Below are 26,992 nucleotides of genomic sequence, written 5' to 3'. Positions count from 1 at the left end.
GCCCCATTTTTCATCTGTTCTGCAGATAGCATAACTCCTATTGAAAAGCGACTGAGTGTAAGCTATTCACTTCATACCTCACTGGCTCACAATGGCCTTTCGTATGTTGACAGATGCGCTCAGCGCTGGCAAAGAGTTAACTGTATTTTATGACTGTGCATTGCAAATAAGCTTCAGAGAGACACGGATTGCAAACGGGTTGAGGGTGGACTCATCAGAGGATGCGCTGCTGACCGTGAGGGGTAATGGGGACGGAAAACGAGTCTCCAAGTAGGTTGGATCAACTTTTAGAAAACAGAATGAAGAAAGATTCGTTCTCTGCTTCACTTCAGTCCCTCTACGATGAGCTGGGTCTAGCTTTGGGGGAGGGTCGGAATGCTGCCTCCAGTTCATCTCCGAAGGTGGAAATAAATAGACGGTTGAAAGTCATGGAGATGGTCACTGTACGTCTGCCGACTTCAGAAAGTTCCACAAACTGCCCATCACTTGACAAGAACTTTTCTCTCCTTTCTGAGGTAATGAGCTTGTAAATAGCAAAACAGATGCTTTAGTTGGAAACGGCAGTGTAACTTAACCACGAGCTCCCGACTCCACAGTTGGTGCTGACCTCAGGTCAGATCTCAGCTTGGATGGCAGTTAAACTCGCGTGCCCAGTAGCAAGGGACGAAGAGGGTGAAAAATCGCACCAGCGTTCTGGCCTCTGGTTGCTGCTCGGTTAGCACTGAGCGTGAGTGGGTGTGTTTGGAGGAATGGTGGGAGGGTTTAGCGCATACCTGGGTTTGGCTGTAAAAATTCTCCACGGTCAAATAGCCCCTGAGGCTTGCTGTCTAAGCATCAACTGGAAGAATGTTCTACAAATATAACAAATTAGCCATGGCCCAGTTGGTGGCACTCTCACCTCTGTATCAGAAGGTTGTGAGTTCAAAACCCGCTCTGGGACTTGAGTACAAAAACCTGGGCCAGCATTTTTTGGCCCTGTAGTGGAAGGACCTGTTGCAGGAAATTTGGTAGCCCAGCCAAAAAGTCCATTGACTTGGACGATCCTGGTAGCTGGAAAATCCTGGCCGTCATCTTTCAGATGAAATACTAAACCGAGGTGGATGTACAAGATCTAATGGTGCAATTTTGATGAACAGGAGAGTTATCCCTGATGAAAGGTCTCAGGCCTGAAACGTTAATTCTGTTTCTCTCCATAACTGCCACAACCCGAAGAGTATTTCCATCTTTTTCAATATTTATTTCAGATTTCCAGCATCTGAAGTATTCTGCTTTTCGATTAGTTATCCCTGATGTTCTGTCCAATATTTGTCGCTCAATCGATATCACATGAAACAGATTATCTGGTCATTATCACGTTATTTGTGGGAGCTTGCTGTGCACAAATTGGCTGCCACATTTCCTACATTACAACAGTGGCTACACTTCACTAGCAATTCATTGGCTGTAAAGCACTTTGGGCCATCCTGAAGTTGTGAGAGATACTATATAAATGCAAGTCTTTCTTCTTTCCATGTATCGGCCATTCTTTCATTGTCGGGTCAGAATCATGGAACACCTACCTAACAGTTCTGTGGGTGTACGTACACCACACGGACTGCAACCATTCACAAGAAGACAGCTCAACAACACCTGGCAAAGGCATTTAGCGATGGGAAGTAAATCTTGGTCATTTATGCCCACATACCCTGAATGATTTTTTTTTAAAATGGTATATTGTGTTGCCACATTTCTGAGATTGACTCTCTGGGTAGCTATTCGTTGAAATTGTAGTCCTCAACAAAATGTTCCTAAAATATCATTAGTGATTGGTTCAAGGTCAAATCGTGACAAGCAACTGTTTACATAGGGGAAATAAGATCATATGACGTAGGAGCAGAAGTAGGCCATTTGGCCAATCGAGTCTGCTCCACCATTCAATGAGATCGTGGCTGATCTGATAATCCTCAACTCCACTTTCCTGCCTTTTCCCCATAACCCTTGATTCCCTTACTGATTAAAAAAGACCCAGCCTCTACAGCCCTCTGCGGTTAAGAATTCCACAAATTGACTACCCTCTGAGAGAAGAAATTTCTCCTCATCTCTGTTTTGAATGGGTGCCCCCTTACTCTGAGATTATGCCCTCTGGTTTTAGACTGTCCCACAAGGGAAAACAACCTCTCAGCTACCCTGTCAAGCCCCCTAAGAATCTTACGTTTCGATAAGGTTGCCTCTCATTCTTCTAAATTCCAATGAGAACAGGCCCAACCTACTCAACCTCTCCTCGTAAGAAAATCCCTCGTAATCCGGGATCAAACTAGTGAACCTTCTCTGGACTGCTTCCAATGCCAATATATCTTTCATTAGATAAGGGGACCAAAATTGTTCACAGTATTCTAGGTGTGGTCTAACTAGTGCCTTGTATAGTTTTAGCAAGACTTACTTATTTTTATACTCCATTCCCTTTGAAATAAAGGCCAACATTCCATTTGCCTTCTCTATTATCTGTTGAACTTGTATGTTATCTTTTTGGCATTCCTGCACAATGACTCCCAGATCCCTCTGTGCTGCATTTCTCCATTTAAATAATATTCAGCACTTCTGTTCTTGCCATAGTGCATAACCTCACATTTTCCCACATTATATTCCATCTGCCAAGTTTATGCCTCCTCACTTAACATGTCTATATCCCTCTGTAGACTCCTTGTGTCATCCTCACCACTTGCCTTCCCACCTATTTTTCTGTCATCCACAAACTTGGCGATAGTACATTCACTTCCTTCATCTAAGTCATTAATATATATTGTAAATAATTGAGGCCCTAGCACTGATCCCTGTGGCACTCCACTAGTTACAAGTTGCCATCCTGAAAATGTCCCCCGTATCCCAACTCTTTGTCTTCTATTAGTTAGCCAATCCTCTATCCATGCCAATATACTACCCCCAACACCATGGGCTCTTATCTTATCTTATGTGTGGTACCTTAGTAAGTGCCTTTTGGAAATCCAAATATATTATGTCTACTGGTTTCCCTTTATCTATCCCACTTGTTACCTCCTCAAAGAATTCTAATAACTTTGTTAGGCATGATTTCCCCTTCATGAAGCCATGCTGACTCTGCTTGATTAGATTAAGTATTTCTAAATGCTCTGCTATTACACCCTAAGAGACTCCAACATTTTCCCAATGAGAGATGTTAAGCTAACTGGCCTATAGTTACCTGTTTTTTGTCTCCCTCCCTTTTTGAATAAGGGTGTTACATTGGTCACATGAAATGTCTTATGAATGTTTACATGGACAGCTTCAGTGCTAAACATTGACATAAAAGATAAACAAGACCTAAGGAAGTAAGATGAGTGGACAGGAAATGATTACATGCGCAAACACCAATCTTGAAAATTGAATAAAAAAAAGGTTTTGTGTTGAAAGTTAACAAGGCTTTCTTTATTTACACCATTTGTGTGTAGTCCTCTTCATTCAGATGCTGTTGTGACGACTCACTGGGGATATTGCGCTGTAATATCGAGCTCCACTGTTCCCTGAGCTGCGACAAATGTGAAAAGTTTGATCAAACCACCAGGTTGCCCCAATTCTACCCAACTGTTTAAATTAGGTTAACAGAATACAAGCACCAGGTTTATAAACTTAACAAGTAAATAACTGTTTATTGAACAAATTGTCTTTAATTAGTGGTAAAAGAAAGAAATATGAACTGCTAACTTCTAACACTATAACTTAAACTCTACCCGCTTCTTAAATCCCTATACACATACACACATAACTCACACAAAACATGGAGTTTACAGATGGGATAAAACAGTTCAATAGCACCAATTCCAGAGTACAGGATTTGGTGGGTTGATTTTGATCAATACCTTCCAAGTTCCTTTCAGTTCTTGATGATGACACAAGCCAGTCTTCCACCATCCATTTACTTCAGAATTTGACTTCTTCAATGTTCTCATTATCAACCTCCATCCTCCACCAAATGTGTCTCATGCTAATGGTTACAGCTTAAATCCTCATCTACATGATGCTCCATTCTCCCTTACACCTCACCAACCAGCATACTTGTCCTGGTAAGCTTTACTGACCTTTGTAACAGCAAACTGATTTTAAAATCCTTGTCCTCGCCTTCATACCTCTTGTCCTACCCTACTTCAACCATCTCCTTCATCCATACGGCCCTAAATGAACTGTCTTCTAATCGGAATCCACTTCCTCAGCCCTCTGACCTTTACCCGCTGATGCTCTGCACCCCACCATCTCCAGCAGAACCATCATCCAGACTTGGGTCTTTAGACATTCTACTTTGAACATAGAGTCCTGAGATATCTCTCTGCAGAGTGTTGTGGAGATGCTGGGAGGAATTCTCTTTACTGCAACACTCTGCAGAGAGATATCTCAGGACTCTATGCAGGATGAGTGGACACTGTGCAGCAAAAGAGAGTTGGGAGGAGACAAAAGTCTGGTCAAAGTAGAATGTCTAAAGACCCATTAATGTTGGATAGACAACAGGTGAAAGTGATGAAAGCTTTTGGGATCAATGGGAGATGCAGAGCTGTAGAACTGATCCCTTGCTTATGTACTATGTTAAGGAACAGCGTGAGGAACATATCCTTTTATTTCTGTTGGACTGTTGTAAAAAACATATCTTTTTATTTTCTGTTGGACTGTGGATTAGGATTGCAATGGCTGCAGTTTGAGAGACATGTCCACTGGGACAGGATGAGAGATATACATACCGCTTAACCCTTTCTGCTCTTTAAGGGAAATAACCACAACTTCTCCATTCTCTCCATGTAACTGAGGTCCCTGATCCCTGGTATCATTCTAGTAAATCTCCTCTGCACCCTCTCAAAGGCTTAAACGTGTTTTCTTCAAAAATATATTTTTCGTATAGTGTGGTGCCAAGAATTGGACACAGTTCTCCAGTTAAGCCCTAACAAGTGACTTATAGAGGTATACCATAACTTCCTTGCTTTTATATTTTTAAAAATTAATTTATAAGATGTGAGTGGGCCACGGGCTAGGCTAGCATTCATTGCCCATCCCTAATTGCCCTTGAGGTGGTGGGGAGCTGCATTCTTGAACCGCTGCAGTTCATGTGGTATAGGTACAGCCACAGTGTCGACAGAGTGGGAGTTCCGGGATTTTGACCCAGCGGCAGTGAAGGAACAGTGATATATTTCCAATTCAGGATGGCGTGTGGCTTGGAGGTGGTGGTGTTCCCCATGTGTCTGCTGCCCTTGACCTTCTAGATGGTGGAGGTCACAGGTTTGGGAAGTGCTGTCAAAGGAGCTTTATCCTTTGAATTAATTTGAACCCTTTGTAATTTTCTGTTTTAATTTCCTCTTCACGCAGGAAAGGAAAACACAAGAAGAAATGGATCAATTTAACCTTCAAAAACTAAAGAGAGATATCTTGCCTTCCATTAGGAAAGGAGAAGAGATTGCTTTTGGTAACAGTAAGTTGTACAATGTAGCAGCCCGAGGATTTAACAAGTGGCTCCTCACACAAAAATGTAGAGAAAGTGTCTCTGTACTTAAGGGGGTTTTACCAGATCACACATTATTGAGTGCTTAAGATTGGTAAGTGGATGCACTGCCTGGTTTGATATTAAACCATACAGGACAACCGGCTGAGATAGCTGACCTCAGCTGTGGCCTGCACTTCTTTTCTCTTTATTCTTTCATCACTGGCAAGGCCAGCATTTATTGCCCATCCCTAATTTCCCTTGAACTGAGTGTCTTGCTAGGGCCATTTCAGGGGGCAGTTAAGAGTCAACCGCATTGCTCTGGGTCTGGAATCACAGGTAGGCCAGACCAAGTGAAGATGGCAGATTTCTTTCCTTGAAGAGACATTAGTGAACAAGATGGGTTTTTACAACAATCACTGATAGTTGTCATGGTCACCATTACTGAGACTCACTTTATATTCCAGATTTATCCATTGAATTTAGATTCTACCAGCCACCATGGTGGGATTTGAACCCATGTACCCAGAGCATCAGTTTGGGCCTTTGGATTATTAGTTGAGCTTGTAGAAAGAAGAAGGAACATGTAATAATAATGGTGTGATAGAGGGAGGGCCTTTACACATTATCATTGCTGTAACTTGGATTTTTCACACCCAATTCTAGCTGTTGACCCCAGTGAACCTGCAGCAAAAGTGGTACAAAATAGTTTATCTGTCATTGTTGAGTCACGAGAGCTGAGGGAGGAACAGTGACAAGTTAAGCTTTGCTGGACGCTTTTAACAGTAAATAGTCCCATTGACATCTGAGGCTTAGAAGTAAGTGAGGGGATGTGTAATTTTAAAGAGGAAAAGGCTTGGGGCTAGTCTTTGTTAAACCCACGCTCGAGGTGTGGAATCATGCAACGGGTGCATAGAGCAGCAGGAATCATGAATTCTCCCCCCTACAACCTGTGCAATGAGTCCATGTCCAAAATTCCCGATCTCAGTCTGCGAAACCCTGCATCAGAGCAGTTTTATGCTTTATAAGTTTCATACAATGATACAGCACAGAAGGAGGTCATTCAGCCCTCTGTACCCATGCTGGCTCTTTGAAAGAGCTATCCAATTAGTCCCACTTTCCTGCTCTTTCCCCATATCCCTGCAAATTTGTCCTTTCTTTATTATTCTTTCATGGGATGTGGACATAGCTGGCTCAGCTATCATTTTTTATTGTCCATCCCTAATTGCCCTTGAGAAGGTGGTGGTGAGCCGCCTTCTTGAACCAACACAGTCCATATGGTGCTGTTCAGGAAGGAGTTCCAGGATTTTGACCCAGCAGCATTGAAGGAACAGTTTGGAGGGTGCTGTTGAAGGAGCCTTGGTGAGTTGCTGCTGTGCATCTTATAGATGGTACACACTGTTGCCACTGCGTGTCAGTGATGGATGGAGTGAATTTTTGTGGATGGGACGCCAAACAAGCGGGCTGCTTTGTCCTGGACAGTGTGTTGAGTTTCTTGAGTGTTGGAGCTGCAAGTGGAGAGTATTCCATCACACTCCTGACTTGTGCCTTGTAGTTGGTGGACAGGCTTTGGGGAGTCAGGAGGTGAGCTACTTGTCACAATTCCCAGCCTCTGACCTGCTCTTGTGGCCACAGTATTTATATGGCTAGTCCAGTTCAGTTTCTGGTCAATGGTAAACACCCGAATGTTTCTAGTGTGGGAATTCAGTGATGGTAATGCCATTGAATGTCAATGTCCTTTTCAAATATATATCCAAATTTTTGAAAGTTACTGTTGAATCTGCTTCCAGTGCCCTTTCAGGCAGCGTGTTCCAGATCACAACAACTCGCAACAGAAAAAGAAATCTCCTCACCTCTCACTGCTTCTTTTAAAATAAATCCATGGCCTCTGGTAACCATTTCTCCTGTCACTAGAAACAGATTCTCCCTGTTTGATCTTTCAAAACCCCTCTCATTTTGAATACCCCAATAAATCACCTCTCAAGCCTACTCTAAGGGGAACAATCCCACCTTCTCCAGTTTCTCTCTGCTAATAAACCTTGCCTGCACCCAAGGCACTGACAATATTCCGAGAGTGTGCTGTCTGGAATTGGATACCATACTCCAGCTGTGTATCACTGGACAAATCATTGAAAAACTGGACAGTCTGGTCCATACCGGATACCAACCACCTCAAATTGAATCCTCTATGGCCACTCAAGCTGATAAGCAAGGTTAGCTTCTTCTCATTGAAATGGGTTTCACAGGGCAGCTGCTGGGAGACCATTTCACCCGCCTGGAGATTCTCAAACAAGGGCTCGTAGTCCCAGGATAAGGGGTCAGCCATTTCGGACAGAGATGAGGAGAAATTTCTTCACACACAGCATTGTGAATCTTTGGAATTCTCTACCCCAGAGAGCTCACTTATTGAGTGTACAAAATCGTTACACTTTTGGGTGTCAAAGGAACACAGGGATAAGGGGATAGAGCGGGAAAGTGGATTTGAGATGCTCCAGCCATGATTGTATTGAACAGTAGAGCAGGGTCAAAGGGCCAACTCCTGCTCCTGTTTCTCATGTTTTTATGTTCAATCCTCAGAACGAGCAACAGAATGAATTTCCTCTATCTTTTCAACAGAAAAGGCGCCTCAGGAGAAATTACCTTTCTCGGACCGCACAAAACCATTGAAACCACCACCGCCGCAAAGAGTGCTGTGCGTGAAGAAGAGCAAATGTAACATGAGTAGGGATATCGCGCCATGGGTTGGGAACTCCCTTCTGGACACCTCTTTCAGTGCCATTCCACAGTCGCTGGAACCGTTCCCATGTCACGCTAGCGCTCAGCACCATCTTCCGTGTGGCGCCATCGGGAATCAGTGCAGCCTTGCCGAGGAGCCCACGGAGGAGAACAGCTTCAGCAGGAACCAAGATGGGCACAGAGGGACGGGTAGCAAAGTAGCGCAGCAATCCCGCCGAGCCCTTCCTGAGGGCCCAACAGAGCCCAGGGCACTGCTGGCCCAGAGAAGCGGGAAGGACGGCTGGTCCCCGAGGAGGCTGAGAAACAACTTGCAGGAAGGCGGGCAGCTGCCTCCAGTCCAGGGCATCTCCAACCTCAGCTTCAGCAGAAACTTCACATTCTCTTTCTTTGAACTGCCTCAGCACCTGTCACAGCAGTATAGAACGCAAGGGACCCCCACACGGAAGCAGGTTCACTCCTGAACCCTCAGAGTAAAGAGAATTCCTCCAAGCATGAAGCACAGAGAAACTATCTTGTCTTTTTCCGTGGTAACCTATTTCCCTCAACCAACAGGCCAAGGGTGAGCCAGTTGCATGAGTCAGTGCGATGTTAACTCTCTGCATTTTCCAATGGGCGGTACCCAATCTCTGCTGGGCTGCCAGCGATGCCATGGAGTGAAGACTAGCACCATCATCTGGGCAGATAGGGGGCTGGGGTATTCACAGGACTATGAAACAAAACACATTCTCGCACAAGACCTTGATCAGGCCTCAATTGGAATACCATATCCAGTATTTATCTCCTCACATGGTAGGTTTGGAAAGGGGGCAGAGGGTCAGAGTCTAATTGCCAGTTTAAAACATCTTAGTTGTCAAGATAGGCTGTAAGAGTTAGGACTCAAGAGAAGCATTGACTTAGGAGGTGATCTGTTTGAAGTTTAATCGATGAAGGGAATGGATTATTGCATCAAGTTTATTCTAACTAAGTAGATTAGGAAAGACCGGGGTTACAATTTTAAGTTTATTAATAAAATAAAGACTTGCATTTATATAGTGCCTTTCACAACCTCAGGATGTTCCAAAGCACTGTACAGCCAATGGAGGAACAATGCTCATTCTTATGGGGAGAAGGTAGGAGAATGGCACTGAATGAATTGCTTATTCAGAGAGCTGGTGCAGACAGTGTAGGCCGAATGGCTTTCTAGGCTGTAGTTACCATTGTAATGTCGGAAATGAGACAGCCAGCTGGCACACAGCAAGCTCCCACAAACAGCAAATGTGATAATGACCAGGTCATCTGTTTCTGTGATGTTGGTTGTGAGATAAGGATTGGCCCAGGACACTGGAGATAACCATGTTCTTCGAAGTAGTGCCAGGGGATCTTTTACATCCACCTATGAAGCTTCAGTTGAACGCTCCATCCAAAAGACAGCACCTCCACCAGCGCTGCACACCCTCAATGTTGTACTGAAGTGTCAGCCTAGATTTTTCTGTTCAAATCTCTGGAGTGGGTCTCGAACCCACAACCTTCTGACTCAGAGAAACGTGCTACCCACTGAGACACAGCTGACACACCAAAGAATAGTGAACTGCTGAAACAGGCTCATATAATGGATGTGGATTCATTGAATTAATTCTCAGAGACTGTGGAAATTTAATCTGTAAAAAATCAGCAACCCCTCCCCCATAGAACAATTACTTCCACACCCAGCTTTATCACTAGAAACAGGCTAGGCTCTCAGTGACTGCTGAGAGCATTCAATATACTATAAGAAAATTTAATCCTTTACCTCTTCATTGTTGCAATCAATGACTCATTTCCGTTTTTATAGTAACAGTATCATTGGTGCTACGGTATGAAATGGCATCTGTGTAGAGAGAAGGACAATTACTGCTTCAAGCTGGGTTCTTCTTCAAACTGTAAGAAAGTCCCAGCCCAAAGCTACTTGCTGGCTTTCTGCACAGACGCTGACTGACCTGCACTGTGCTTCCAAACGTTTCCGTAATTTTCCTTCAGTGCATCCTGCATATTTTGGTGTATTTACACAAGCATTGCTGCTTATGCCTCACCTTATAAATGGCATTCTTGTTGAATTTTTGGATTCCTTTGCATCATTTACTCGCATTCCTCTGTCATGCGTCCTGTCGTGTGCTGTTGAGAAATCCATTTTATAAGATTGTACTTTTTTTTGTGGGGTTTGCATTGCTTTTACTTGCAGCGGATTCTGGGTTGTGTGATATAGCTGTCAGGGTGGCCCAGTTCTTAGCCTCTGAGTCGGAAGGTTGTGGGACCAAGCCCCACTCCAGAGACTTGAGCCCATAATCCAAGCTGACAGACACTCCCAGTGCAGTACTGAGGGAGCACTGCAGTGTAGGACTTGCCGTCTTTCAGATAGACATAACACCGAGGCCCTGTCTGCCCTACAGCAAGTAATTAGGAAAGCTAATAGAAAGTTATCGCTTATTACGACAGGAATGGAATACAAAAGTAGGGAGCTTATGCTTCAGTTTTGTAGGCCATTGGTGAAACTAAATCTGGAGTTCTGTGTTAAAAACAAAAAAACTGCGGATGCTGGAAATCCAAAACAAAAACAAAAACAGAATTACCTGGAAAAACTCAACAGGTCTGGCAGCATCGGCGGAGAAGAAAAGAGTTGACGTTTCGAGTCCTCATGACCCTTCTCTGAGTTGTGAATTTTAAATTGGATAAATTAGAATTAATCCATTAGAATTAAGAAGGAACTTGGAACTTCCCCAGAGAGCAGTAGAGGCAGGGTTATTGAATATTCCTGAGGCTGAGGTAGATCGATTCTTGACTGACAAGGGAATCAAATGTTATTGGAGACAGGCAGGAAAATGGCCTTAAGGCCACAATCAGATCAGCCACGGTCTTATTGAATGGTGGAGCAGACTCGAGGGACTAAATGGCCTAATTCCTATGCTCTGTCAGGTGGATTTTAAAGATTCCTGGAGACACTTTCCAGTGTTCTCCTGGTGTTCTAACTAGCATACATCCCTCAGCCAATACCATCAAAATAGATTATGTGGTAATTTAATCATGAAAACAGAAAATGCTGGAAAGACTGAGCAGGTCTGACAGCATCTGTGGAGAGAGAAACTGAGTTAACGTTTCCGATCTGAGACCTTTCATCAGAACAGACCTGAAACGTTAACTCTGTTTCTCTCCGAGCATTTCCTGCATTTTCTATTTTTACTTCAGATTTCAAGCAACCACAGTATTTTCCTTTTGTTACCTTGGACATTTATCCAATTGCTGCTTGTGGGATCTTGCTGTGTGCACATTGGCTGCTGTGTTTTCCTTCTCACAACAGTGGCTACCTTTTAAAAGTACTTCACTGGATGCGATGAGATAATAAAACACACTGTATAAATGCAAACTATTTCTTTCATTGCTGTGCATTTAAGTTCCATAACTGAATTCGACTGTAGACTATGTGGTGCAATTTCCTTTCACTCCTGTGTTAGCACAGTTAGGGTTGGTCAATGAGAATGGAACTCTCATCTTAAACCGCCTCTCTGCCTTGCTATATCCCTCACCAGCTTCAAAAGCCTCCCCGAGTTCTGCCCCTATGATGGTCTTTTTACCCATCTTCACTAATGCTTCTGACAACCCCTCCTTCGGTTTCCCCCTTCTCGCTGTTCTTCCCCCACCCCTTGTGAGCTGCCCTGGGGGAATTCCTCTGTGTGAAAGGTGCTATTTAAGTGCAAGTTGATGAAAAATGGAGCAGTAGAGAATATTAAACCATCAAAACAACATTGCACTCGAGACTGAACAAATAAAATTTCCCATGTGTTCAAGTAAGTTAGTTTTCTAAAGATGAAAAAAAAATTGCTGGAAACATTCAGTTGGTCAGGAAGCATCTTGGAGAGAGAAACAGAGTTAATGTTTCCAGTCGATGACATTTTGCGAGAGCGTGATGAGCTGGTCACCAGCCTGAAACGTTAACTCTTGTTTTTCTCTCTCCACAGATGCTGCCAGACCCGCTGAATATTTCTAGCACTTTCTAGTTTCATTTCAGATTTCCACCATCTTCAGTATTCTGCTTTTGTTTTAAGATTCTAAAGAATTAAGTGGTAGGTGGAGGAGACATGGAAGGAGACATACCCCATCCTCTTTAAGAGACTTTTACCTTATTTTATTTCATTTACCTAATCAGGCACTCCATATTGATACTAAACTTTTTGCCAGATTATTCCACCAAGGCCTCATAAGATCATAAGAGATGGGAGCAAGAGTAGGCCATTCTGCCCATCGAGCTCTGCCATTCAATAAGATCATGGCTGATCTGATCGATTGTGGCCTTCACTCCATTTTCCTGCCTGTCTCCCATAACCTTTAATGCCCCTGTCAGTCAAAAATCACTTTAACTCAGCCTTGGATATATTCAATGATCCAGCCTTCTCCTCCTCCTCTGGGGAAAAGAATTCCAAAGACTAACGACCATCTGAGAGAAGAAATTCCTTCTCGTTTCCATCTTAAATGGGAGACCCCTTATGTTTAAACTGTGCCCATCTAGTTCTAGATTCCCCCACGAGAGGAAACATCCTCTCAGCATCTACCCTGTTCGGTCCCCTCAGAATCTTACGTATTTCAATAAGATCACGTCTCATTTTTCTAAGCTTCAACGAGGAGAGGCCCAACCTTTCTTCATAAGACAACCCCTTCATCCCAGGAATCAGCCTTGTGAACCTTCTCTGTACTGCTTCCAATGCAAGTATATCCCTCCTTAACAAAGGAGACCAGCACCATGCACGGTGCTCCGGGTGCGGTCAAACCAATGCCTTGTACAGTTGTAGCAAGGTTTCCCTGCTTTTATATTCTAGCCTCCTTACAGTAACATTCCATTTTGTCTCTCTATTTATCTGCTGTACCTGCATGCTAGTGCTTTGTGATTCATGTACAAGACCAGAAGACGTAGGAGCAGAAGTAGGCTATTCGGCCCATCGAGTCTGCTCCACCCTTCAATGAGATCATGGCTGATCTGATAATCCTCAACTTCACTTTCCCGCCTTTTCCCCATAACCCTTGATTCCCTTACTGATTAAAAATTTGTCTATCTCAGCCTTGAATATACTTAACGACCCAGCCTCTACAGCCCTCTGCGGTAAAGAATTCCACAGATTCACTACCCTCTGAGAAGAAATTCCTCCACATCTCTGTTTTAAATGGGTGACCCCTTACTCTGAGATTATGCCCTCTGGTCCTAGACTCTCCCACAAGGGGAAACAACCTCTCAGCATCTACCCTGTCAAGCCTCCTAAGAATCTTATATGTTTCAATAAGGTCGCCTCTCATTCTTCTAAACTCCAATGAGGACAGGCCCAACCTCCTCAACATCTCCCCATAAGGAAATCCCTCCATACCTGAGATCAACCTAGTGAACCTTCTCTGGACTGCCTCTAATGCCAGTATATCTTTCCTTACAAAAGGGGACCAAAACTGTTCACAGTATTTTAGGTGTGATCTTACTCGTGCCTTGTATAGTTTTAGCAAGACTTCCTTATTTTTATACACCATTCCCTTTGAAATAAAGGACAACATTCCATTTACCTTCCCTATTACCTGCTGAACTTATATGCTTGCTTTTTGGGATTTATGCACCAAATCCCTCTGTGCTGCAGCTTTCTTCAGCCTTTCTCCATTTAAATAATATTAAGCCTCTGTTCTTCCTGCCAAAGTGCATAACCTCACATTTCCCCACATTATATTCTGTCTGCCAAGCTTTTGCCTGCTCACTTAACCTGTCTACTATCTCCCTCTGTAGACTCTTTGTGTCACCCTCACCACTTGCCTTCCCACCTATTTTTGTGTCATCCGCAAACTTGGCGATAATACATTCACTTCCCTCATCTAAGTCATTAATATATATTGTAAATAATTGTGGCCCCAGCACTGATCCCTGTGGCACTCCACTAGTTACAAGTTGCCACCCTGAAAATGCCACCCTTATCCCAACTCTCTATCTTCTATTAGTTAGCCAATCCTCCATCCATGCTAATGTACTAACCCCAACACCATGGACTGTTATCTTATTGAATAAGATAATATAATAAGCCTTATGTGTGGTACCTTATTGAACGCCTTTTGAAAATCCAAATGTATTACATCTACTGGTTTCCCTTTACATATCCTGCTTGTTACCTCCTCAAAGAATTCTAATAAACTTGTCAGGCATGATTTCCCAGGGACCATGACACCCAATTCTCTCTGTACGGCAGCATTCTGCCATCTCTCACCATTTCAATAATATTTTGTATTTCTATTCTTCCTGCCAAAGTGAACAACCTCACATTTTCCCACATTATATTCCATCTGCCAGATTTTAGCCTGCTCAGTTAACATATCCACATCCCTTTGCAGACTCTTTGTATCCTCCTCACAACTTGCTCCTACCTAACCTTGTATCATCACCAAATTTGGCTACAGTAGAGTAGGTCCCTTCATCCAAGTCATTAATATATTTGCCAGTCTGAAAATGATCCATTTATCCCAACTCTGTTTCCTGTTAGCTAGCCAATCCTAATATATGCTAATATATCACCTTCAACACAATGAGCTCTTACCTTGTGCAGTAACCATTTATTTTGCACCTTATTGGACCTTTTTTTAGAAATTCAAATATGTATGTATACTGGCTCCCCTTTATTCATCCTGCTTGTTACATCCTCAAGGAATTCTAATAAATATGTTAAACAACATTTCCATTTTATAAAACAATGCTGACTCTGCCTGAGTGTAATATGATTTTCTAAATGTCCTATTACCTCCTGAATAATGGATTCTAGCATTTTCTCAATGACAGACATTAGACTATAGTTTCCTGCTTTTTTTTTTGTTTTTTATTCACGGATGTGGGTTTTGCTGGCTGGGCCAGCAGTTATTGCCCATCCTAGTTGCTCTTGAGAAGCCTTCTTGAACCGCTGCAGTCCATGTGGTGTAGGTACACCCACAGTGCTGTTGGGGAGGGAGTTCCAGGATATTGACCCATCAACAGTGAAAGAACGGCGATATACTTCCAAGTCAGAATGGTGAGTGACTCCCTCTTCTTGAACAGGGAGATGTTACATTTGTAGTTTTCTACTCCACTGGGATTCTTCCTGATCCAGGGAAAGTTTGGAAGATTACAACCAACGCATTCATCTCTGAAGCAACTTCTTTTAAGTTAGGATACAGGTCATCAGCTCCAGTGAAATTGTCAGTACTTTTTCCACTAGTGATCATGATTGCTTTAAGTTCCTCCCTCCCTTTTGACCCCTGCTTTTCTACTATTCTTGGGATGCTTTTGTGTCTTCCAGTGTAAGGACAGATAAAGAGAAATACCTGTTTAAGGTCTCTGCCATTTCCTTGCTTCCCATTATTAATTATGAGGGAAAGAGCAATCAAGTGTTTCAGATCATAACTAACTATCCTTTAAAATGGATTTGCATGTGATGGCTTGTGTTTGCAGCCCTAGCAAAGCAAATGATGGTGAGTGTGCAGTGTTTCTTTAAAAGGCTGGTGCATCTATTCTCTACTTAATTGCAAAGTTATTTGCATTGTGGGTCAGCTGTTTGTGAGGTTATTGGAAGTGGAAACAAATTTACCTCAGACTGTTCTTGGGTGTCTTCTGATGATTGTGATAAGTTTTTACAAGAAGATAGGCTAAGGTAATATAGATATGGTTGCCTTCATTACTACTGCAAGAAACTTCTATTAAAAACTAACTATGGTGCATACCATGTTAGGTATGGATTTTAACAGCTTGTGTACATGGTAGTGTGTTCCTGAACTTGTGTGTTGAGTTTTCTATTGTGTTTTTGTAAATTTGTACATTTTCACATAAGAAAAAACAAAGTTGTTACAGCACAGAAATGGGTCATTTGGACTAACCGGTCCATACCAGTGTTCATGTTCCACACAACCCTCTTCTCACTAAACCCCATCAACATACCATCTATTCCTTTCTCCCTAATGTTTACCTGGTGTATCTCTTCCATTACCCTCAGCTGCTCCTTGTGTGATCCACATTTTAACCACTTGATCTAGGTAAAGTAGTTTTGCCTGAGTTCCCTACTGGATTTACTAATGACTATCTCATTATTATATAAGGCGTAGGTGATTCTGGTTTTATTAATAGAGGCATAAGAGTACAAAAGTAAGAAAGTTTTGGTGAACTTTTTTTTAAAAAAAAACACGGGTTTGGCCTCAACTGGAACACTGGGTGGATTTTAACCCGGCCTGTCACAATGCAAAATGTGGTAACCATGCTCTGAGCATCACAGTGTTAGCTCGTCAGTGGTGGGGAAACCTCCAATAATTAAATCGGAAGCAGGAAGGGGTTGATGCACACAACTCGCCTGCTTATGGTGGAATGTCAATTAGATTCATTAATGAGCCGCATCAATTATCCCTGAACCCACCGGAATTTAATGGTGGCTCATAGATTAAATGGGAGTTGCTCAGCTCTCCCAGGCCTCAGTGCCCAATCAAGAGACCAGACACCAGGAAGAGGGTGACCGCTGAAAGTCATTCCCACCGCCCCCCCCAACTCCTCACCACCCGCTGTTGATTTCCCCCAACCCACCCCACTCACCTGTGTTCAGGAATCCAGTAATGATCCCCGGTGAAGTCCTTGGTGCTTTACCAGCAGCAGCCACCATTCCCAGTGGCACTGCCAACAGTTGAGAGCTGCCAGCCTTTGATTGGCCGGCAGCTCTTGGCAGGATTTCCGATCCCAGAGTCCTAAATCCTCCCGAAGGACTGTCGCTGGCTGTTCAGTCACTTAATTTTGTCAGATCTCCCCCATGGAAGCAAATCAGTGTTCCCATTGGTTCCCCAATTAGTGAGTAACACCGCCATCATCCACATTGTATCTAATTCTGGGCACCACACAATAGGAAGGATGTGAAGGCATTGGAGAGGGTGCAGGAAAGATTTAGGAGAATGATTCCAGGGATGGGAGACTTCACTTACATGGATAGATTGGAAAAGCTGGGTCTGTATTCTCTGGAGAATACAAAGTTGAGAGCAGATTTGATAGAAGTGTTCAAAATCATGAGGGGTCTCAACAGAGTAGATAGGGAGAAACAGTTCCCATTGACAGAACGGTCATTGATATTGATATAAGGTGAACGACAAAAGAATTAATGGCAACATGAGGAAAAACTTTTTAATGCAGTGACGGATCTGGAATGCATGAGTGTGGTGGAGGCAGATTCAATTGTGGCTTTCAAAAGGGAACTGGATAGCGATCTGAAGGTTTTTTAAAAATTGCAGGGCTACAGGTAAAAGACAGGGGAGTGGGACTCACTGAGTAGCTCTTAAAGTGAGTCAGCTGAAAGGCCAACTTCTGTAACTGCTGTATGGTCCCTAGATCTGGTCTTGCCTGTAGATGGAAACAACCTCTCCAAGTCTATTCTATCGAACAGGATCATGAGAATCACTGAGTCTCCTTTGGAGGGAGTCAGTCTGGTAGGATCCAAACCATTCTATTATCCATTACTGGTCTACCTGTTCAATCCTAGTTCCCTGTCCTTTTTCCCCTCGACACAAATACCGGTGTTTTGTAATCAGCTCCAGGCGGGAAGTAAATTTAGAGCTGATCATGCAGCAATCAGATGGCAGATTTGATCATTTATTAGTGATTAATCAATTCCAGTACACGAACTAGCGTATGGGTTTCAAGTTCTGTCGAAGGGTCATGAGGACTCGAAACGTCAACTCTTTTCTTCTCCGCCGATGCTGCCAGACCTGCTGAGTTTTTCCAGGTAATTCTGTTTTTGTTATGGGTTTCACATCCTGCACAGGGAAGTGTGCCCTCTGCCTATGCAATGTAACTAAAATGCAGCCAAGAAACAAAGGTGGGGGCGGTGGTCTTTGATCGGGTGTGAGAAAGGAATGATTAAATGACAGAAGTGATGATGCCAGGCAAAAGTGGGTGATATGGGGCAAGTAAAGGAATGAAAGGTATGTCTAGAGGCAAATGGCAACAGCAGAACCATTACCAATACCATCTGCCCAAAAAGAATGGGAGCAGTGATTATGATCTGAAATTGTTGAACTTGAGCTTCGATGTTTTTTTAAAAATTCATTCACGGGATGTGGGCTTCGCTGGCTGGGCCGGTATATATTGCCCATTCCTAGTTGCCCTTGAGAAGGTGGTGGTGAGCTGCCTTCTTGAACTGCTGCTGTCCATGTGGTGTAGGTACACCCACAGTTGCTGTTAGGGAGGGAGTTCCAGAATTTTGACCCAGCGATAGTGAAGGAACAGCGATATATTTCCAAGTCAGGATGGTGGGTGGCTTGGAGAATTCCCAGCTGGTGGTGTTCCCATCTATCTGCTGCACTTGTCCTTCTGGATGGTAGTGATCGTGGGTTTGGAAGGTGCTGTCTGAGGAGCCTTGGTGAGTTCCTGCAGTGCATCACCATCCTGGACAGTGTCAAGCTTCTTGAGTGTTGTGGGAGTTGCACTCATCGAGGCAAGTGGAGAGTATTCCATCACGCTCCTGGCTTGTGCCTTGGGGGCAGGCTTTGGGGAGTCAGGGGGTGAGTTACTCATTGCAGGGCTCCTAGTCTCTGACCTGGTCTTGTAGCCACAGTATTTATGTGGCTAGTCCAGTTCAGTTTCTGGTCAATGGCAACCCCGAGGATGTTGATAGTGGGGGATTCAGTGATGGTAATGCCATTGAACGCCAAGGGGGCAATGGTTAGATTTTCTCTTGTTGGAGATGGTCATTGCCTGGCACTTGTGTGGCGTGAATGTTACTTGCCACTTGTCAGCCCAAGCCTGGATATTGTCCAGGTCTTGCTGCATTTGGACATAGACTGCTTCAACATCTGAGGAGTCACGAACGGTGCTGAACATTATGCAATCATCAGCAAACATCCCCACTTCTGACCTTATGACAGAAGGAAGGTCATTGATGAAGCAGCTGAAGATGGTTGGGCCAAGGACACTACCCTGAGGAACTCCTGCAGTGATATCGTGGAGCTGAGATGACTGACCTCCAACAACCACAACCATCTTCCTTTGTGCTAAGTATGACTCGAAACAGTGGAGAGTTTTCCCCCTGATTCCCATTGACTCCAGTTTTGCTAGGGCTCCTTGATGCCACACTCGGTCAAATGCAGACTTGATGTCAAGGGTAGTCACTCTCACCTCACCTCGGGAGTTCAGCTCTTTTGTCCATGTTTGAACAAAGGCTGTAATGAGGTCAGGAACTGAGTGGCCCTGGCGGAACCCAAACTGGGCATCAGTGAACAGGTTATTGCTAAGCAAGTGCAGCTTGATTGCACTGTTAATGACCCCTTCCATTACTGGTAGACTGATGGGGCGGTAATTGGCCGGGTTGGATTTGTCCTGCTTGTTGTGTACAGGACATACCTGGGCAATTTTCCACATAGCTGGGTAGATGCCAGTGTTGTAGCTGCACTGGAACACCTTGGCTAGGGTCGCGGACGGCTGCAAAGTACTGACTTGGAATATGAGGCACAGTTCTTTGAGCTTCATTGAAACGATGTAAGGAGCCAAAAAAAGATATGTTGCAGTGGGACTGAGAACTAAAATAGCAAACAACATGAAACTCAGGGTCATGCTTGTGGATTGAATAGAGGTGTTCAAGAAAGTGTTCACGTCATTTGAAGATTACTTATCATATGTGAGGGTGAGAACATTATAAGTTAGCTTGTTGATAATGTGAAAAGGGAGCCAGTGATTTTTTAAGAAGAAATGAATGGAGCATTAAAGGGGAAAGATTACAAAATAACCTTTTGTGTAGAGAACTCCCTCCGCCTCAAACCCAAAGAACACTCTCTCCTTACATCCTCCAGCCTGCTGTACAAACATAAATATGAATAGCTTTTAAAAGTAAACTCTCCTAATGGAGAGCTATCATTTTGAATCCTTAGCCCTCTGTGCTTCTCCAGCGAACACATTGGGGCTGCGGATTTTTGACTGCTCCTGGGAATGGAATTAAGATTTATTTTTGAAGCCAGCAGATATATTCATGCAGCCAGCTGGAGCTGACAGCTGCCTTGGTCACCCTTGACTACGCTCCTGGACAAGTATACGTGTTGGATGTGTGGCTTAATTCATTCTTAACCACTTAATGTAAGTTCACATCTTGTATTCAAAGCGGTAAATGTTCTAGGGTGTCCCTTTTTAAAAAATAAAATAAAATTGAGGAAATAACAAGCAATGTGCGGTGGATAAAGAATCAATGGGTGTACTGCACTTAGATTTCCAGAAGGCATTAGATAAAGGGCCACATCAAAGGTTATTGCGGAAAATAAAAGCTCATGATATAGGGGATAACACACTGGCATGGAAAGAAGATTGGCTGGCTAACAGGAAGCAGTGAGTAGGCATAAATGGGTCTTTTTTAGGTTGGCAAGATGTAACGAGTGGTGTGCCACAGGGATCAGTGCTGGGACCTCAACTGTTTACAATTTATATCAATGACTTGGATGAAGGGATGGATGGGATGGTTGCCAAATTTGCTGATGACACAAAAATAGGTAGGAAAGTAAATTGTGACGTGGACATTAGGAGGCTACAAACAGATATAGATAGTTTAAGTGAGTGGGCAAAGATCTGGCAGATGGTGTATAAGGTGGGAAAATGTCCATGTTGTCCAATTGTCCGATACGGACTCGAAACGTCAACTCTGTTTCTCGCTCCACAGATGCCGTCGGACCTGCTTGAGTTTTTCCAGCATTTTCTGTTTTTGTTTCAGATTTACAGCATCCGCAGTATTTTGCTTTTGTGCTAATACCTGGAATGGGTGGGTTGTCTTATCAGGAAAGGTTGGACAGACTAGGTTTGTATCCGCTGGAGTATAGAAGAATAACAACTTGATTGAAACAGACAAGATCCTGAAGGGTCTTGACAATGTCTATGTGGCGAGGATGTTTTCTCTTGTGGGAAAATCTCGTACTAGGGTTCACTGTATTTAAAAATAAGGGCTTTCCCATTTAAAACAAAGATGAGGCAATTTTTTTTCCACTCAGAGAGTCATGAGTCTTTGGAACTCTTCCTGAAAAGGTGGTGGAAGCAGAGTCTTTGAATATTTTTAAGGCCGAGCTGGATAGATTCTTGGTAAGCAACCGGGTGATAGGTTATTGGTGGTAGGTGGGATGCAGATTTCAAGTTACTGTCAGATCAGCCATGATCTTATTAGGTGGCGGAGCAGGCTCGAGGTGCTGAATGCTCTACTCCTGCTCCTTGATGGTATGCCTCAATTGATCCTTTCCTGGATGTAGAGGATGCAGTGATGAGCTGGTCTCTGTCGTGTATCAATACTGCATGAACTGGCTTTGGGAGACAGGTCAGGAAGGCTGTCATCAAGGATGGATGGCTAAAGGTTGTCACTAAAAGTAGACATGGGGCTGGATCATTCAATCGCAAATCAGTTAGGCCCGGCCCCCCTACCACCCCCAACGCCTGTGCTTGGGTAAAATATGGCGTGATGTCATCAAGTCGCCATTCTGATACCATCCTGTCAGTCTCCGATATGAAAGCCTAAAATTGTAAGCCCGCTTGCCATTTTGGGGGAAAAAAAAGCTATTGAAGCTTGTTAAAAAGCTAACTACATTGCCCACTCCATTTGGGAAAAGCCCTGGAAGTGATTTATGCCAGGTAAAAGGAGACGGCACAAGGTCAGATGAAATGGCCGGCAAACGGGACCGTGACTGCATGTAGCAGCAGTGAGTGCTGCTGAAGGTGGTAGCGTTTGGCTGTTAGTGGACTTTATTTGTTCAGTTTTTATAGGCTGACATAATAATTAAGGAGGGAGTGAGAGGGAAGGGGACCTTCAGTTTGGTGGCCTAACCCCTCTCCTGCCAGATGAAATGCCCTAGACACCCAATTGGATGCACAGCCTCCCTTCACAGCACTAATTGGCTGGCCTTTCCACTGGCTGGCCACTAATTGGCCGGCTGATGCTTGATCTGATGTGCTGAAATGGCAGGGGTGGGAAAATGGGACTGGATACTTCCCATTCTGCCTCTCTTACCCTGCCAGAAACTATAAAATCCTGCCCACGGTGTCTTTATCTTACAACATCCTTAATGGTCATTAACATTTTGTCTAACTGTGTTTTAAAGTTTGTGTGCATTGCCTGGTCAGTGTTTGGAGCTGTAAATGGTAATATGGGAGTCGTATTTCTTGCCTTTTTTTAATGGGACTTGTCTGTACACCATTGCTCACAACAGTTTGAGGTACTGGTACTTCTGACCCACTGCCATCAACATGAGCTTCCCCAAGCAGCAAAATAAAGCACCCAGCACTCCATCCAAATAGGGTGGCACAAATAAGCTCACCTGACAGGCAAACAGTTGGCAAATGCATTAACGTCACCCTATGATCAGTCTCCATGGTCCCCCATAGCCACTCCATCAAATTCTACCTGCTGTGAGATACTGCCAAAACTGCACAGAACACTGTGGGATTAGGGTGTGTGTGTTGATGGATTCTAACCCAAGACCAATTCCAATGTTTAAAATTCAATTTTATTTTAGTTAAAAATTACATCTCAAAACACAAAATGGAACGTGTTCAGATCAAGAGTAGTACGTGGAGGACAGAAATGATTGTTACTATGGTGAGGTGGTTCATTCTGTAGGGCTGTGCCCAGTACTGGAATTCTCCTTTCGATAGTGAGACAAACCATAAGGCCTAATTTCAAAAGTAACTTTGCAACTGTGACTGTAGGATTCTTAATTTTGAGACTAGTGGTTTCATTTGATACATGCTCCTGGGGCAGATGTTGATGTGCAGAAGGTAGTAGCTTCTGATTTGCTGGTATATGGAGTAGGTCTAAACACTGAACTTTAACGTTTGACAGAAAGCTTGAAAAACTCAGCAGGTCTGGCTGCATCTGTGGAGAGAGAAACAGAGTTAACGTTTCAAGTCCGATATGACTCTTCTTCAGAACGTTAACTTTGTTTCCCAGGTGCTACCAGACCTGCTTGAATTTTTCCATCACTTTCTGTTTTTATTTCAGATCTCCGGAATCAGCACTATTTCGTTTTCATTCAACTTTTGACATCTCATTCACATCTGGTAATGAGGAGGAGGTCCAAACAGAGACTGCTCTGTTTGCTGTTGGCAGGCCTGGGGCAGGGTTACTCTTGGCTGACTTGATGGTGGAATATGAAGACTGCCCAGTTTTCGGTTTCCACAATTTGGTGAGGTACAGAATCTGTGACATGCCAGATTCTCAGAGCTGGTTTGGCGGGGTGATGTGCAGTGTACTCAGGGCTGAGTGAAACACTTCTCTCAATGCTTTCATCAGCTGTAGGCGAGCAAACATCTGGTTGAACAAGTGTTCCAATGGTTCCTGTGGAGTGAGAAGCACTGAGTAGCAGTAAAATCTGAACAGCACAGAGCAAGTGGCCTAAGTTATTTGAGAAATGATTGTAGGATTGTTTATTTTTCCTCTCTATACCAACTCTTCAGAGTGAGCTGACAGTCTGCCTTCAACAGGCTGCTCTATAACCTTCTGCTTGAAAGAGTAGGGGAGGCTGAGTTTGCTCTGTTGTTGTTTGAAAGTGAGGGGAGATATATTGTGGCCTTCCCACACAATGCTTTCTTTATTTCCCTCCACATTGGTCCAACCATAAGGATACATCGGCCTTCCTTTCCTTTTAATGACACAACTGAAAGTGACCTCACCAAATGAAGAGCTCATCTCAATCAGCATCTTGCCTCTCCTTGGTTCCAGTACATTAGGCTTTACAAGGAAATGGTTTTTACCCTATTTCCCATGTTTGAAAACACCAAAGCATTGCTCAGCAAACATTAGGTCACTTTATGAACATATAGATGAACCGAGTGGGGGGTGGCGCTGGGGTACTGATGAAGTGAAATTTCCTCCAATTAAATATTGGGTAGACCAAAGCCATTGTCTTTGACCCATGAATGACCCACAAACTCCATTCCCTAGCCACTGACTCCACCTGTCTCCCTGTTTGCAGCTGTTTGCAACCTTGGTGTTGCATTTGACTCCGAGATGAGGTTCTGAGCACATCTGGGACATCACTAAGGCCACCAATTCCTGCCTCCATAACATGGCCTGTTTGTGCCCCTGACTCTGCTGCTGCAACCCATATCCATCCCTCTGTTATCTCTAGACTTGGCTATTCCGTCATCATCATCAACACACTGCTGTCCAGCATCCATCTTCTAGCCTCCCATCTTGCACACCACCATTACCTGGAGGTCATCCAAAACCTTGCTGTCTATACCCTAAATTGCACCAAATCCTGTTCCCTTATCACCCCTTTGTTCATTGACCTACACTGGCTTCCATTTAACAAAGCCTCAATTTTAAAATGCTTTCAAGTCCCTCCAAGGCCCTACTTCTCTCCATCCCTGCAACATCCTCCAGACCTACAACCCTCTGAGATACTTGCATATTCCGACACTGCACATGCACATCTTGTATTAATTGCTCCAATCGCCGCGTCTTCAGCTGCTAAGGCCCTGAATTCCCTTCCTATACTACTTTTCCTTGTTCTCCTTTTTAAGGTTCTCTTTGAAACCTGCCTTTTGATCTTTGTGTGGGTTTGTCTTCAAATATTGTTAACTCTTGTGTGAAGTACCTTGAAATATTTCAGTATGTCAGGGACACTATATAAATGCAAGATTGTAGAGTAACAATATAACCCCAGGTCGCAGTGAATAATCTGATATTCGTTTGACAAACCTTGGGTGAAATTCATCTGATTTTATTGTTTAAATTTCCCATTTTGTGTTTGTATTGACCTTTTTACCAAAATCATTGAGGAGGATTTTCACCATTTTCCCCCACCAACTCACAAGTAATGTGATTGGCTTGGGTCACAGTGGGTTCCAGGTTTAGGACTATAGTGAATTTGGGCTTTGAGCTCTGCACTCTTATTGAAATTTTGCTTCCCAGTTTGTGCTCAGCTATGCTGCATTTCACGTTCTCTCTCTCTCTCTCCTAATTTCAAAACCCACTGGACACTTCATGATTGTTTAGTCTATTGGCTTTCAGTTTTTTTTTTAACATTTGATTAGTGCTGGTAATCTGGCAACACATCTATGAATGGCATCGTAGTGATGGATGGTGAACTGATAGGACATAGTGTCAATGAGTTAACCTTTACTTTCCAGGAAACCCTATCCCCATCCTCTAATGACATCCGTAAACAGATTCTATTGTTGAAACTGATTTGTCAGCGGGATCTTTCTTCAAAGGGATTTTTAATCAAAATGAAGAGTCAGGATATTAATAATAAAGGAGCTGGAGTACAGTGCAAGAGATCAAACTCGAACTTGTATCTTCCTGACTGTAGCTAACCAACCCTCCATTTCTTTTCTAGTCTGAACTTTAAGAAATGTACTTCAAAATTCTCCTAGTTCCTCCACTTTGGGCTAGGCAGGGGGTAGAGTGAAGAGGAGATATTGGCTGTGATTCATGCTCCAGCTTGCTGGTGCAATGTTTCTTGAGGCTGATTCAAGATACCTCACTTTTGAGTATCTAGTATCTATAGCACTGAAGCTCAGTCAGCAACTTCCGTAGGTGGGAAAAATTATGGAGAGGGGTCAAAGAGATTTAAAAATGAGGGAGAAAGAGCAAAGTCTTATTTAAAAAGGGGAAAAGAAACAATCTGCACACGGTGAGGTCAATACTGAGATTCTTATCTCTTGGTCCTATGAAAATGGATCTATTTTCCTTCCTCGTTTCACCCACCATTGAGTTTGGTCACATAGCGATAGTAAAACAATTAATTTTCCAATATTGATACTCACTCCAAGTATGTGTACATGGTTGTAATAGGAGCTGAAATCTATGCTGAGGTTTACAAGAAACTTGCAGACCTAAAACACAAGTTATAGTGGGAAGAGAGTATTCAGTAATTGATAAAGTCTAGCGTTTTTCACATCCAGAAATCACAAAGTGCTTTATAGCCATTACTCACAATTGTAATGTAGGAAATACGTTAGCTGAATTGCACACAGCAAGCCCCCACAAGTGATTTGTCCATGTCACCTGTTGAGGGAAAATCGCTAATGTAACCCCCCGTTTAAGAAGGGAGTGAGGCAAAAGACGGGAAATTACAGACCGATTAGCCCGACCTCAGTCGTTGGTAAGATTTTAGAGTCCATTATTAAGGATGAGATTTCAGAATACTTGGAAGTGCATGGTAAAATAGAGCAAAGTCAGCATGGTTTCATCAAGGGGAGGTCATGCCTGACAAATCTGTTAGAATTCTTTGAAGAGGTAACGAGTAAGTTAGACAAAGGAGAGCCAATGGATGTTATCTACTTGGACTTCCAGAAGGCCTTTGACAAGGTGCCACACAGGAGGCTGCTCAGTAAGATAAAAGCCCATGGTGTTAGAGGCAAGGTACTAGCATGGATAGAAGATTGGCTGTCTGGCAGGAGGCAGAGAGTGGGGATAAGGGGGTCCTTCTCAGGATGGCAGCTGGTGACTAGTGGAGTTCCGCAGGGGTCAGTGTTGGGACCAGAACTTTTCACTTTATACATTAATGATCTAGATGAAGGAACTGAGGGCATCCTGGCTAAGTTTGCAGATGATACAAAGATAGGTGGAGGGACAAGTAGTATTGAGGAGGCGGGGAGGCTGCAGAAGGATTTGGACAGGTTAGGAGAATGGGCAAAGAAGTGGCAGATGGAATATAACGTGGGGAAGTGTGAGGTCATGCACTTTGGTAGGAAGAATAGAGGCATAGACTATTTTCTAAAATGGGGAGAGAATTCAGAAATCTGGAGTGCAAAGGGAATTGGGAGTGCTAGTCCAGGATTCTCTTAAGGTTAACTTGCAGGTTGAGTCAGTA

The 26,992-nt window shown here is 43.5% G+C and overlaps 2 protein-coding genes and 1 long non-coding RNA gene across 8 annotated transcripts in view; 1 reads left to right on the top strand and 2 right to left on the bottom strand.

The window, feature by feature from the left end:
* Positions 1-111: 111 nt before the first annotated feature.
* On the top strand, positions 112-12,212 carry LOC121280319. Of its 2 annotated transcripts, none has more exons than XM_041192196.1 (3): positions 112-515; positions 5,341-5,443; positions 12,157-12,212. In XM_041192196.1, the coding sequence occupies exons 1-3, from the start codon at positions 246-248 to the stop codon at positions 12,183-12,185; spliced, it is 402 nt and encodes a 133-aa protein (XP_041048130.1). In that variant the 5' UTR covers positions 112-245; the 3' UTR covers positions 12,186-12,212. The 2 variants fall into 2 exon arrangements, with proteins under 2 accessions (XP_041048130.1, XP_041048129.1); XM_041192195.1 differs by lacking the exon at positions 12,157-12,212 and adding an exon at positions 8,069-10,249.
* Positions 444-10,277, bottom strand: LOC121280320. The gene is made up of 4 exons (XR_005943592.1): positions 10,144-10,277; positions 9,957-10,034; positions 3,431-3,520; positions 444-523 (listed from the first exon to the last, which is right to left on the bottom strand). It is a non-coding gene; the product is annotated as an uncharacterized LOC121280320 (long non-coding RNA).
* A 2,963-nt stretch (positions 12,213-15,175) lies between the features above and the next one.
* The window catches only part of dalrd3 (DALR anticodon binding domain containing 3), a 33,315-nt gene continuing 21,498 nt past the window's right edge, over positions 15,176-26,992 (bottom strand). For 4 of the 5 annotated variants that reach the window (XM_041191465.1, XM_041191467.1, XM_041191469.1 and 1 more), the window contains 2 exons: positions 25,944-26,012; positions 22,660-23,505 (listed from right to left, as the gene is read on the bottom strand). In XM_041191465.1, coding sequence (XP_041047399.1) covers positions 23,386-23,505; positions 25,944-26,012 — 189 coding nt within the window. In that variant the 3' untranslated portion in view covers positions 22,660-23,385. Of the gene's footprint in view, positions 15,286-22,659; positions 23,506-25,943; positions 26,013-26,992 lie in introns of those variants that run through there. The other variant, XM_041191466.1, reaches the window with a different exon arrangement.

Source organism: Carcharodon carcharias, chromosome 7, assembly GCF_017639515.1.
Source record: "Carcharodon carcharias isolate sCarCar2 chromosome 7, sCarCar2.pri, whole genome shotgun sequence".
Lineage (NCBI taxonomy): Eukaryota > Metazoa > Chordata > Chondrichthyes > Lamniformes > Lamnidae > Carcharodon > Carcharodon carcharias.
The sequence above is the reverse complement of the archived record's forward strand: the minus strand, read 5'-3'. Positions and strand labels throughout refer to the sequence as shown.